The sequence below is a fragment of the Bacillus rossius genome, chromosome 1, assembly GCF_032445375.1.
Source record: "Bacillus rossius redtenbacheri isolate Brsri chromosome 1, Brsri_v3, whole genome shotgun sequence".
NCBI lineage: Eukaryota > Metazoa > Arthropoda > Insecta > Phasmatodea > Bacillidae > Bacillus > Bacillus rossius.
This window is the reverse complement of record NC_086330.1, coordinates 234,639,975-234,654,484: the sequence shown is the minus strand read 5'-3', so window position 1 is coordinate 234,654,484 and position 14,510 is coordinate 234,639,975. Positions and strand designations below refer to the sequence as shown.

General features: G+C 35.1%; 1 protein-coding gene across 8 annotated transcripts in view; it reads right to left on the bottom strand.

Moving 5' to 3' along the window:
* The window catches only part of LOC134527372 (eukaryotic translation initiation factor 4E-binding protein Mextli), a 168,176-nt gene that overhangs the window by 28,161 nt on the left and 125,505 nt on the right, over positions 1–14,510 (bottom strand). For 6 of the 8 annotated variants that reach the window (XR_010074175.1, XR_010074176.1, XM_063359999.1 and 3 more), the window contains one exon: positions 5,374–5,477. The exons of the other annotated variants lie outside the window; for them this stretch is intronic. Coding sequence is in view for 4 of the 6 variants with exons in the window: in XM_063359999.1 (XP_063216069.1) it covers positions 5,374–5,477 (104 nt within the window). In the remaining 2 variants the exon portion in view is untranslated. The remainder of the gene's footprint in view (positions 1–5,373; positions 5,478–14,510) is intronic. 8 annotated transcript variants of the gene reach the window in all.

Here is a 14,510-nt window from a genome sequence, read left to right as displayed (position 1 = left end):
GAATTCAAATATTAAAAGTGGTCGGTTAGGTTAGCTACATTAAAACACTATGGACGGTTAGTTAGGTTAGTATAGCTAGAAATATAAATATATATAAATAAACCCGAGGTTGGCCGAAGGTGAATATTCGGGCATGTTCGGGCAGGGACAGAGCTTGATGTACATCTTAGGCTTCCCTTTATCTTCACACATGGTGCCAACATTTTATACGGCAATGGCTACATTTTCTAAGTTCATAGAAATTATGACGTAAAAACATTTACCGTTACGTTTAATTTTGACGTAAAAAACCCAAAATGGTTTCATGTAAAACGTGTATGAATCAACCATAAAACAGTCACTATTGCAAATAGGTTTTATTGTTCTTGTTACTGTTGGTATGTACCGGTATTTGTTTATTCGTGTCACAACTACAAGTTGCCAACACTGGTGCCATTTTGTTTTTCCTGTGGTAGAAGAGTAAATAACAGTATGGCAAAATTGCTGTTTTTACTAACTGTTTACTGTAAATACCACATTTTACAAGCAAATAAAATTACCACAGCCTGTTAAATACAGTTCAAAAATAACCAGACCGAGCTTTTAAGAGCTATATGCTACAAGTGACCACATCTGTGTACTTAACTTAAAATATGATACGTTATTGGGATTAAGTGTGTTTACTAAATTTCTAAGTTGGAAAAAAGTACTAATTCCACGTAAGTACGGCGTAATTTTAGGTCAATGAATTGTATATCTGATAACATTTTTATGCCATAAGTGATTCTCCTTGAAATGTATGTGTTTAATTATACTATTTTGGCTAGTGCCCCATTATAGGCCGACTCTAGATTTCAAGGTTGACAAAACTGGCAAAAAAAGGCGGCCTATTTTCGGACCAATACGATATGTTGTTGAGTGAGTGTAATTGCTGTGTTTACACCATTGCAGGATAAAAATACTTGACATATTGTCCATCACAGTCTTAGTAAACTGCAACAAAGAAATGATGTGATGGAAATAAACAAATGTTATTGATCATTTATACGTGTGGATCTTTGGTAAAGCTGTGAGAACAGTTATAACTTCCACCATGAGTCAGTGCGTGAGTATTAAATAAAAAATTAGAAAATAAATATGAGGCTCTACAAAAAATTTTGTTTCTAAATATTGTGCACTGATGTAACATTAAAATTATGGATGGGCCAATCAAATAATCAAATACTTTCAAATCTTTAGTATTCAAATGAATGGATATTCTAGGAAAAAAATTTAAGAAATATATTTAAGACAGGGAAATTCAGAAATTTTAATACTAGCATTTGAATATTTAACAGGGATAACATTTATTATTTGTAACATGAACATGTAGATATGCTTTTATATGAAAAATTTTTTTTTTTTAATGGTTTAGATGTTTTTTCCAAAACTTAAATTCTTGTATTTTATTGCTGACTATTAAGATATAGATTTGAATTCGAGGCACTCTTTTAAGGATCAAATTCGAGATTCAGATTTGAGAAAAGAAGATTCCACCGATCAATACTCAGGGCCGGCACGTCCATATAGGCGAACTAGGCAACCGCCTAGGGCGCCAAGTAGCTGGGGGCGGCGCAGCACGACACATAACAGCTGATATAATATGTTTAACAATTATTGAAACTAGATGAAAATGGATTTTTGTAACAGTTTGGAATGTTTATATTGATATAAGTAATTATTTAAAGTCCATGGTGACCTGTTTGATGTGTAATAAGTAAAAAAGTAAAAAAAAAAAAAACACAAGCCTGTTTACATTTGATTGTTGACAAAATCTTAGGCTTACGTGATATATTTTGAGGCAAGGCAAATTTTTTTTTGGTGTGTCCGGCGAGGGTGGAGGGGGGGGGGGGGGCATTACGGTTTTTCGCCTAGGGCGCTAATTTACCTTGCACCGGCCCTGACAATACTTACAGTATTTGGGGAATAAGAAAGTGTTCCAATTGTTTGCTAAATTGAAATTCGGTGACAGATACAGTGGTGACCAGACATATCAACAGCCATCAACGTAGAGGTGAGACAAGAAGCACTAAGAGGTACAGAAGGGCAACCGATAAGCAAAAAACATCATTTATAGTTCATCCTGAAAATGTTGCCATTTTGTGGCACTTCGTGATGCAAAAGGAATAGTGTATTAGTACAAAAAACATTAGGAACAATTTGATTCTGGAATATAAGTAATGTGATGCTACTACAAATTAATACTACAGTAGGGGTGGGCGAAGCTTCGAAAGTTCGAATTCGAGTCGAACATTTGTTATATGAGAATTCGTACTCGGAAAAAATGAAATTATTCGAAGTTCGAAAAATAGAACAAAACATTTCAAGTTTTTAAGCTAATCTTTTACTATACATACATTACCTAAAAGTTAAAGAATGCCTACGATCAATAACATCAACTGGGAGTTAACTTAGCATAATGAGAAGACACACATGCTTAGCCTAAGCCTATATGCCTGATCATTAAAACTAACCTCAATCATAATACAAATATGTTCGTCATACTTTGTTCAACTTACATTGGCGTAGAGTAAAATAATTGTCAGTATCGTATTTTGCTGAGAAAATGGTAAATAGCAACTCCGAATCAATTATTTTCATGTTTAGAAACGTGCCAGATTTATTCCCGACTTCGGTATTAGTCTTAATTTCCCCCCACAACAGCTCTTTTTCCATGCATAAATAACGTCAATAATGATTTAACGTGATACAATATTACCAACGGACTTATAAAACAGCAGTTACGGTACTGAATCCAATCAAATAAGATTATTGAATTAAATTCATTTGTAAATAAACGGGGAAAATATTCCATAGATGAAACAGTAGAAAAAATGAGTTACGTGAATAATCGTAAACAAAGATGGCGACCATATAACCACTCCGTTTTTCACCCACACATTTTCTACACTTCTTACGCCGGGCCTGCTTTTGTGCAAAGAGTAAAGATATTTTTTTTTTACGTTGGACGGATTGTAATAAACAATTAGTAGTTTGTCTCTAAACGGCTGTGCACGTAAACTGAAGGCCAAAAGTTTAAAAAAAAAGTTTATATTTACCTTCAATCGTTCTTATTCAATATAATTATTATTATACGATAATAACGTTGAAAGTTCAGCCGGCCGTATATAATATTACCATACAGTATTTAGTTGTATACAAATAGTAAATGTTATGTGGCTAAGTTTTTGGCAATGGTTCAAAAGGCTAATGGAGAATGTTGCGTTGATGGTTAAGTTAGGTTATGTATTAGCAAACGTGTGTGAAAGATTTTTAGCAGTTTACATTATTTGTAGTTGATATTCAAATAATGGAAGAAAGCACTTCTGGTTTAAATCAGGGGCCGCCTGCCAAAAAACCAATAAGTCCTATTTGGTTGTTTTTTTTTACCAAGAGTGCCAATGGGAAAGAAGCAACTTGCAAAGCATGTCAAAAAAACATATAAAATTCCAACAGGTACTACTACAACTCTACAAAATCATCTGAAACAGCACCCTGTACAATTAAAACAACTAAAAAGTCATGAAATATCTGTCACAGAGATAAAAAAAGAAAATCAGTTGTCCCTGAAATGTGCTTTCCAGAAGCATTTGCCTAAACATAGCTAGTTTACTGTTGTTTGGTGTTTGCATTTAAGAAATTCTTTGATTTGGCCTAGTATTCGATATTCGATTCGAATTCGGGAATATTTATAAAAATTTGCTTCGAATTCGCTTCGAAACGAAAATATCTATAATCGCCCACCCCTATACTACAGTAATAAACACACCTAATAATATGTTAGTTTTAAAACCTATCACACAAGTTTTGATTTCACTACCATGCAAATTTCATGTCATTTTTAACTAAATAAATCCTTTCCTAATACACGGGACAAAAGTTCAAAACCAAAACCCCTGCAGTTGAAAATACTAAAGCAAAAAAAATTGGTTGTCTGTAAAGTCGGTTTACGGACGATAGTTTAACGTGACAACCTCATAACAAAACATTGATGAAAAAACTGATCCAGAAGAAAACGAAATATCATATTCGGCCTGAGACTGAGCCGTATAAGGCTTCTGCAACCAAACCATTTAGGCATTAAAAATATTATATTCTTTGAGGAAGAAATTTTTTTTTAATTTGAATCATTTTTATTTAATTATCACTATTTTGTATGGATACAAAGGAGTGAAATGAAATCTACAATTTAATTAATAAATTTACTAGTAGTTGCATTATTCATTAATTCAAATATATTTATTACTATTGAAATGTTGCGTGCGCCGTATTTATTTTTACAAGTACAAAAAAAATTTCGCAGCTGCCGGGTATCGAACCGACAACCTTTAATTTAAGAGTTAGGTACGCTAACCACACGCCCACGAGGCCAAACTAAGATAATGTAGTTTCAAATGTTATATATATATATTTATAAAAACTTTGTTCACATTAACATGATTTTATAACAAATACGCATCCTAAATACACCAAACTTATTTATAATGTGTAACAATATTTTTTAAAACATTGTTCAAAAGATCCCGGGTGTAATTTGAACTATTATGTGTAACGTAAAACACCATTGTTGGTTCAAAACGTATTTGAATTTTCAACATTACTTTTAAATAACCGTACCGATTGTGCTGAAAATCGGTGGATGATCGTTAAATTACATAATATTAATAATTCAAACGACGAAAATATGATTGAAAAGTCAAATCGATGGTTGTACCAATCGAGTGGAAGAGAGATGCCACGCATGCGTACAATGAGCAAACAGAACACATCCGTAGTGGGACACTTTTTCGTGCGTGCAGCCGGCGTTCATCGATTTATTAGACGTTGTCACATCAAAAAACAGGTAGTTAAATAAAATAGAGGGCTTGGCTATGCTTGATAATATTTTAGCTTTGTCAGTGTATACAAGTTATATTATTGTTATCAATGATATCTGCCCATTATTTCCCGGATAATGCATTAATTAAGAAAAACGATACCTACACAGTATTAGGAGTTAAAAAAAAAAGAAGATAAAAGACTGTTAGCATTGCAAGAGAATTTTTTATTGGTGCTAAGATAAACACTAAATGGAAAAGTGTTAACAGAAAACAGATTAATAAGAGTATACTGTACATACATTTCAGTGCATAAAAAGTTAAATCCAAGATTGTTATAGATTAAAACATTAAAAGTTATCACAAAACAGAAGGAACATAGTTATCAGTCATTACTTTATATCAGTCTTTTTCCTCTGTAGAAGCAAAACAAAAATGAGTAAGTACAAACGGACAATAAGATCAGTGAAGCACTAGTCTAGCAGAAGGCATGCATCGTTGCAGGTGGTCTGTGCATGTAGCGATGCACGGACTTTACCTTGCGAACAAGGTCGGGGAACTGCCTGTATATGTGCTCGTAGTCGTGCGGCTTCAGCTCTGGCTTCACGAACCAGCTGAGCAGCTCTTCCCGAGAATACTTCACTGAAGCCACCACAAACACCCACAAATATACTCACTAACAGAAAACATAGCAAGTATTTACATTACAAATTTCTAAATTATTTATACAGTACAACCCGGTTATAACATTCCCGTTTTTAACATTTTCCCGCCTATAACACCATAATTTCATGGTCCCGTCATTTCTCCATTTATCACAATGCTTTAATTTCCCACCTGTAACAATATTAAAATTTCTACATTCCCGCCTTTAACGTTAAAATTTGCTTTGATAACTACCACAATTTTCAGTATCCCTTCCTTCAAAGTCATAATTTAGAGTGAAACCATAGCTAGAAAATACAGCATGCATATACAAACATCAGATGTTTACATTTGTGTAGTTCACCATAGACGTGGTACACACGCACTCCACAACTTGCACCGGATCGACTATCAATATGGCGTTCTGTTCGCGCTCGTTAGCCTATGACTTGTTCCGTTATACCGTATTTACTCGCATATAGGTCGCGGCAATTTTACCAGATTTGATGGGGAAAAAATGAAATGCGACCTATATGTGAAGAAAATTTTTTTTAAATTTTTGAGGAATTTTTTTTTGCAATATTTTGCTTTAAAATGCGAAAAAGTTTATATAGGTATAGGCAAATTTATTTACAATGTACACATACAGCGAAACCCCTTATTTACGTTACCGTTATTTATGTTTTCCCGTTATTTGCACTATATTCTTCAGGTCCCGTTTAGTTACAATTTAGTCCAATACAATACTTTCACGCGAATTATGTCTCAAAAATTGAATCCATCCCGCTATTTACGTCACGTAACAACCATAAACAACCAGAAAATACCGTGGGTACTTTAAGAGTAGATAAGATTAGCTAGTAGGCCTAAAAACATTGTGAAAAACGTAACGTTTATAGTCGGCAATGAAAATTTTAAATCGCAAAATATACATATTTTATAACATGAAAAGTTGCTTTTATTTCTAAACATGTAATATTTTAAGCTTAGGCGTGTAAAAGTCCGAGTAATTATAGCAGGAGACAATCTAAAATGCACGAGGGAAAAACGTAAACTCACGAATGTATAAACGTGGCTGATTGTTAAGTTCTGATACTGTATTCATGTCACAACTTAGCTGATATACTGGTACGAGACAAACTTCACAAGATAAAATGAGCAGAGTCTTGGTAATTGTTTAATACGTATTTTATAATTTCGGAAGTATTGTACAGTTGACGCATATTTTTTAAACTAACAATTTATTTCTGGGGATCGTAAATAATTAATTATTGGTATCAAGACATCAAGATGAACGTAAACTTGAACATGTCACGGCAGCGAGAAAACGGGTGTGTATACCAATAAACTGATATTAGAACTGGACAAAACTGGTACACGGGAGGTGGAGCTTATATTTTTTCCCGCTAAGCTCGCATCTATTGGCTGGCTGCTGATGGAAGGTCACGAGTCTGGGCGGAGCGTTGAGTGAGTTATACTGCGCATGCGCAACTCAGAGAACAGAGAGAGCCAGCCGGCGGCTACGCCGCGTCGTAACAACAGCTGATCGAGTACAATGACCTTTCTCCGCGCACTGCGCGCTATTGACAGTCAATTTCCATCAATTTGCGGCCCTTTTTTTTAATTTTTTTTACTGTGGTGCAATGTGTATGTGTAATGAATTACCGGTGCGACCTATATGGGGGGAATCTTAAATACCAAATTCAAGACCTCAAATTATGGGTGCGACCTATATGCGATGGCGACCTATATGCGAGTAAATACGGTACTTATGAAGCGCATTTTGTGCACTGATACATGGTCAGAAACAGTGCTACTGTATTCTATGGTGCTGGTTTTTGTTTCAAAGGTTTAACACCTTGAGATGGTTAAATGTTCTATGGATATATTCATGGCTTTTGTTTGTGGTTAACCTAGAGGTGGGTTGTTACAGCAATTTTCGGTATCTGTTCCAACCTAATACTGATACAGTAATGTACTAGTTACAAGTATCTGATACTTCTGTATCAGTTAGAGCAGTAGCGGTTCCAGGAGCAACAAGGTATCAGCATTCTCGTTACAGGTTACACATCCTCCGTGCCGTCATCACCAGCGTAAAAAGGTATCAGTGTTTCTGATACATTATTTATCACGCCCCGTAATTCTCTACCTCCGTTACTCTAATGCCCGCCTAATACAGTCAGTATCAATCAGTTCAACATTCACTGCAGTTCGTCCTGGCTGTGTATTACCATGTACATTTTTGCTGGCTGTCATGCTTTGTAGTTAGTATCTTTATAGTGAATTAAGGAATGGATAAGTGCAGGAAAAGACGTCATTTGTGTGGAATTTTTTCACGGAAAATAATGAGTTTGCTAATTGTAATTTGTGTAAACAAAAACTGAGTTATAAATCATCATCGACTAATCTGAAGAAATATTTGAAACGTAAACATTGATATAGTATGCTCACTAATGTACCTATCTGTTTTTTTTATTTTTTTTATTTTTGATAAAATCGTAATCTTTTAATGTATGAAAACACTAGTTACTAATTGTTTTCGAAAAAAGAAAGTCCATATGTTGATTACATCTGTTATTAGTGTCAACTGAGAATTTATTTGCATTTTCATAGCTGTTAGGTGCACAAATATAAATATTATATCTTGTATTAATGTACTTTTTAATATTAAAATTTCATTAGTTTTATTATTGAACGAGACGGTGAACGCACTGCGCACTGAGCGTACTTTGATGTGGGACAATAAACAAAACGACTCGTAACAATTTCACTCTGCGCCTCTCCTTCAACGCCTTCCCCTGCGCTTCCTCCCCTACATTCTTTTCCTTCTTTATCCCTTATTCGTCGTGCCGCTCCCTCCCCTTTCACAAGCTCCGCCCAAGTGACCTTCATCTGCGATCGGGTTCTGCGCATGCCCACATTGGCCATGGTGTTGTGCCAGGCGAATTCTAAACTGATACTAAAGTACTTGATACTTGAATAGTGTACTCGTTTGCAGTTCCTGATCAGGCGTGTATCAGTTACAAAGTAGAAGGTTGATACTTTGCGACCCACCTCTAGGTTAACCTTTACCGTAATTATTTTTTTTCACTTACTTATTGTAGTCACGGTCGTATTTAATTAAAATACGCTGTATTGAAATTTTATTCAGGTTATTGTATGGCTATGATGGCCGATAAATATAAGCGAAAATCATATTCTGTAGCTGAAAAAATTCAGTTTATTAACCAAGTGGACAGGAACCCCAACAAAACGCGTGTTGCGATTGCAAAAGAGTTGAATATTTCTGTTTCGACTCTAAACTGTATCGTACAAAACATTTTTTTTAAGCATATTATTAGGTATTATCTATAAATAAAATAAACCAATTTTCCACTCTATTGCTGTACTTAGTGTGTTAGTGTATTACTCCTGTATTTTGTGTTGTTTTACCTATACTCTTTAATTTAATCAATCCACACGTAATTTATACAAAGTGAAGATGTAATTTTCTGATTTCCTGCTTATAAAATTTTTTTTATGTTGGTCCCTTGGAGAATGTTATAACAGGGTTGTACTGTAGTATCATACAGGTACAAAAAATCACAATCCTTAACCCTTAAACCCACAATCCTTAAATTTTTCTTTATCTATAGTTTCACATGATTTGTACAGACTTTTATTTTACAGAATACAGACTATGTGGTGCATTTTGAAATCTGAAAATCTCATAAACTATAACCCAGATTTTATGTATGCGCATGGTTCCACAAATTGCATTTGTAAAATCGCTACCTTCCTTAAATCGGGAGCGGCCCATTTTGACCCTTGACCTGAAGAAAAATACCGTTGTTAACTTTTTAAACCCAATATATTTGATAGTATTCTTTTTGTATTTGGTCTTAATAAATAAAATATGATTAATGCAATGAAAGAAATAACCTCCAGCCGCAGTGTGTGAAGATGGAATGCCGCCGCCCCTAGCCCACCGCCACGCTTCACTGCACTGTGGCCAGTCTCGGATGCTAGCACTTGTTAAGCTACCATCTCTCCCGTACCAAACAATAAAACACATCTAGTGTACGTTACAGCGTATCATGTGGTGTAGTCGCACTTGCCTTTCATACTCACTGTCCCACGATCCTGTGAATAGTGACTTCAAGTTCTGAACAGCATATGGAATGTTAGTACTAATAACTGCTCATATTTTTTAATAGGCCTACACATTTTAGACATTTCTCATGTAAAATGAACACATAACCGTCCGCCTTTCTCCGCTTATTTTTCCCCCACTTCTACTTTTATCCTCCGCTCTTTCATTAATTCCACCCAAGGACTCGCCAGTATCCAATCTTTACAGGAGGAAAGAAGGAGGGTTGAAAAGAGCAATAAAGTACTATTGGTTAGACAAGAATTTCCCAGGGCTCGGTTGATAAGCTGGAAGAATTTCCTGCCTGTCATTTATACCCCCCATTCCCCTTATCAGTTTTATAAGTTAATCTTTAACAGCTCGCAGTTAAAAATGTTTACGAACACACATTGATTATTAGAATCGAGGTGAAGAAGCACATAGTTAGCACACCTATACTGTTTCATAAAAGTGATCATAGATGCTGGGTTAGTAAAAACATTGTGCTCAAATGACAAAAACATTCATTAAATCATTAAAACAAGCACTGCATATGGTGAACAAAGATAGGTGCCAGGCATTGGGTTCTGGAACTAACTTTAGAAGAAAACATCTCTCTTTGCAAGAAAGCTAAGGACGAGAAAACTAAACTATATAAGAAGACAGTTCTTGCTTTTGTCAAAGCAAGCATACCACTGCAAAAACTTAACCATCTAGTCATTAGGGAATGACTGAATGAATATGTTAAAGGTAGAGAATTAAAAAAGTTTGTGAAAACATGTAACATGTTTAGGAAATATAAAGTTTTGAATTCTAGTACAGTACAACCCGGTTATAACATTCCCGTTTTTAACATTTTCCCGCCTATAACACCATAATTTCATGGTCCCGTCATTTCTCCATTTATCACAATGCTTTAATTTCCCGCCTATAACAATATTAAAACTTCTACATTCCCGCCTTTAACGTTCAAATTTACTTTGATAACTGCCACAATTTGCGGTATCCCTTCCTTCAAAGTCATAATTTAGAGCGAAACCATAGCTAGAAAATACAGCACGCATATACAAACATCAGATGTTTACATTTGAGTAGTTCACCATAGACGTGGTACACACGCACTCCACAACTTGCACCGGATCGACTATCAATATGGCGTCCTGTTCGCGCTTGTTAGCCTATGACTTGTTCCTTTATACTTATGATGCACATTTTGTGCACTGATACATGGTCGGAAACAGTGCTACTATACTCTATGGTGCTGGTTTTTGTTTCAAAGGTTTAACACCTTGAGATGGTTAACTGTTCTATGGATATATTCACGGCTTTTGTTTGTGGTTAACCTTTACCGTAATTATTATTATATTTTTACTTATTGTAGTCACGGTCGTATTTAATTAAAATACGCCGTATTGAAATTTTATTCAGGTTTTTGTACGGTTATGATGGCCGATAAATATAAGCGAAAATATATTCTGTAGCTGAAAAAATTCAGTTTATTAACCAAGTGGACAGGAACCCCAACAAAACGTGTGTTGTGATTGCAAAAGAGTTGAATATTTCTGTTTCGACTCTGAACTGTATTGTACAAAACATTTTTTTTTCTTTAGCATATTATTAGGTATTATCTATAAATAAAATTAACCAATTTTCCACTCTATTGCTGTACTTAGTGTAATACTCCTGTATTTTGTGTTGTTTTACCTATACTTTTTAATTTAATCAATCCACGTGTAATTTTTACAAAGTGAAGATGATTTCCTGCTTATAACATTTTCCTGCTTATAACATTTTTTTATGTTGGTCCCTTGGAGAATGTTATAACAGGGTTGTACTGTATATGGGAATGTAACATTTCATTACAGGTTTGGGAGATATTCCTCTGCACACACATTACGCACTTCTTGAGGATGGAAAATTATAAGAAAATACAACAGGCCCTTAAAGACCATAAATAGAGAGGATGAAAAATCGTTTTAACGATATAGCCGCGAATAAATGCGACAAACCCATTTACCAGCGATAAAATGTGATAAACTAACCAACTTGCGAATTTGCGCTACATACTAAACTACCATTGTGTTATTTTGAGCTACTGGAATTTTTTTTTCCCGTCAGAGCACATGTTTTGTTTCCAAGCGGCAACCGGCAAGGCATTAGGCAGCTGCGTGTGCATGTGCGTGCGTGTGTGTGTGCGTGTGCGCGTGCAGCGATAAGCCAGCGGAAGTTATCAAGGCCAACCAGTACAGTCTGCTCTAAAGTGCTGTAAACACAACTCGTGTCCCGGGCGATGTGTACAATAAATTACTGTACCGTATTTCTTTGCCTGTCACTCACGGTCACGGCCGCTTCTATTTCTGGATATTTTCCTTGTTTGTTGTTTTATCCTTCGAAATGCTCGCTTATCTTTTGGCGCCTTCTGTAGTTATGTTTGGCTGCACCAGTCTGTCTTGACATTAGTTGCTGCCGTATCTTATTTTCTCGCCCCACATTTTTTCCGTTTCATTCGGCATACTTCACACCTTTCTGTTTGAACTCCACTGTATAACTTGTTATTTTCCTCATAAACACTACCCGGTAACTGTAAAACAAACTCTTCCCTTCCCCCCTCGCATTCCTTAGAAGCAAAAAAAAAGGTCTCTCCCACCCCTCGCCTTTCATCATTCAACATGCCACCCTCAAACTTTCCTTCCCCCCTCGTAAACCTTACGTGCAAAAAAAAAGTCTCTCCCACCCATCCCCGTCCATCATTCAACAAGCCACCCTCCGCCTCTCCTCCCTTCTCCCGCCGTGTGTCACAACAAACCACCCACGTTCATTGGACAAGGAGGACCGAGAATACCATTGAAACATGTTCAATGCTTTCATTTAATCATGAATTATCATGAACATGATGTGTGATTTTTTTAGTGTGTCAAATTTCTCTGCTACAGTATGTTGTGTTACTAGTGGTCAGAAACAAAAATTTGTATGATTGATTGTCCCATGTAGCTGTATTTGTTATTTGTATTTTGATTCAATTCTTTATTAGTTTATTACTATATGTAATTACAATGTCAGTATTGTTATATTATATTCCTATATTTTTAAAACACATTTTTTGAACATCACACACTACAGGACTTTAAAAAAAATTATAAACGCTAATAAATGCTACAGAACAAAAAATAAATGCTATAAAGTAGCTTTTTAAATGCTATTTTTCATCTTCTCTAACCATAAAGCATGTATTTCAGATCAATTCTGCCTTATTTTATAAATGTACACAAACTTGAGAATTTTAATATGTAGCAACACAAAATCAGTATGCCGAATTTAACTGTAAAAATTATTGTTCTTAATAAATTTTGACATAATAAAACAATTTTTATTGACTAGATATATACATTCAAATATTCAAAATTTTAATGACGAATTTGATAATTTTCTAAAAGAAACAATTTATTTTTCACCAAAAGTTTGCACCAAAATAACTTGTTTCATTCACTGAAATGCACCATTTTTTTTTACCACTAGCGGCCCGTCCCGGCTTTGCACGGGTGGACATGATTTTTTATATATTTTTACCTTTCATTTATATTTTTTTGTTTTATTTCTATATTTTTTTAAACACAGTATCACATTATCTATGTACATTTACAATCCGAATTTGTTCATCTTTTTTTATTAAAGTAACTTATTTAATCTTAAGGGAGACATATTACTTAGTATTTTTTTATTTACATTTTTTCAACATTTTACATAGCCCCCAAGTATTTTTGGACAATGAATTAGCTCAAACTGTTAACAGTCTAGAAATTCTGACAGACACAATCTATCCCAACATCGAAAATCTCACAGAAAGAAATTTCAATTGGCTCTGTTCGAGGGCGATAGTGTCACCGAGAAACGAATCAGTAAATAAGATAAATAGAATCAGGGCTAGATTTTAAGGAATATTTTAACCTGCCCAACGGACAGGTGTAATCGAAAATTTGCCTGTCCGCCATCCAATTTGCCTGTCCGCTGTTTTACCCAAATAAAAAAAATTTCAAAGTCACTGAAAAAGTGAGAAAAAAGGATTTTTGCTATATTTTGCACCTATTTTTATCACACACTTAACATCCTTATTTAATCATCATTTTCAGACGAGTCACTGTCTGAGTCACTGCACGAATTACTTGGCTGATTCTGTCTTGAACATCTTCGATAAGGAGGCTGAAAGGGTCGACATTTTTTCTGAACATTATGATACCAGAGATTCATTGCTAGAGCTGGATCAAACTCACTTTCAGAAGGTGACTGTATTTGAACACGCATGAGGGCAGATATTGTATCATCATTTAGACAGTTTCGCCAGTCTGTCTTTATAGACTTCATGAGCGAGAACCCTCGCTCACAATCTGCAGTGTGAGCTGGCAGAGATAGCACAAGATCAATGAGAGAGAGTACATTTTCATACTCAGTGTGGTATTTGAGATTGATATCACTCCAATTTGCTTTGGTTACTGGATTATACAGCTGGTAAACTGTGGTCTTTAGACTTGTCCATTCCAACTCAATCATTTCACACTTTACTCCATTATTCACAAGGGAGGGAGAAAAAAAGTGTATCAAGATCAACCTAATGATGCAAGTGTCACCAAACTGAGACTGAATGCTTGTAGGCCACGTTTTAAAACTAAACAAATTTGTAGCAGTCAGTAATTCACAGAGTCTAGTTTTCTTATCTCCAAGGCGAGATTATAAATTTTCAACAATTGCATTTATAACAGCTGTTTTCTTGGGTGTCTGCAAAGGAGCTCCTTTCAACTGCTTAGCTTCATCTTCAATTAATTTGTTGCATGCACGGAGATGAAAGCCATCTTTGTCACAGAGCTTCTGCAACATGGTGATAGTATCACACAGTGACTTTTGTGTTTCTGCTAGTCAAATAAGGATGT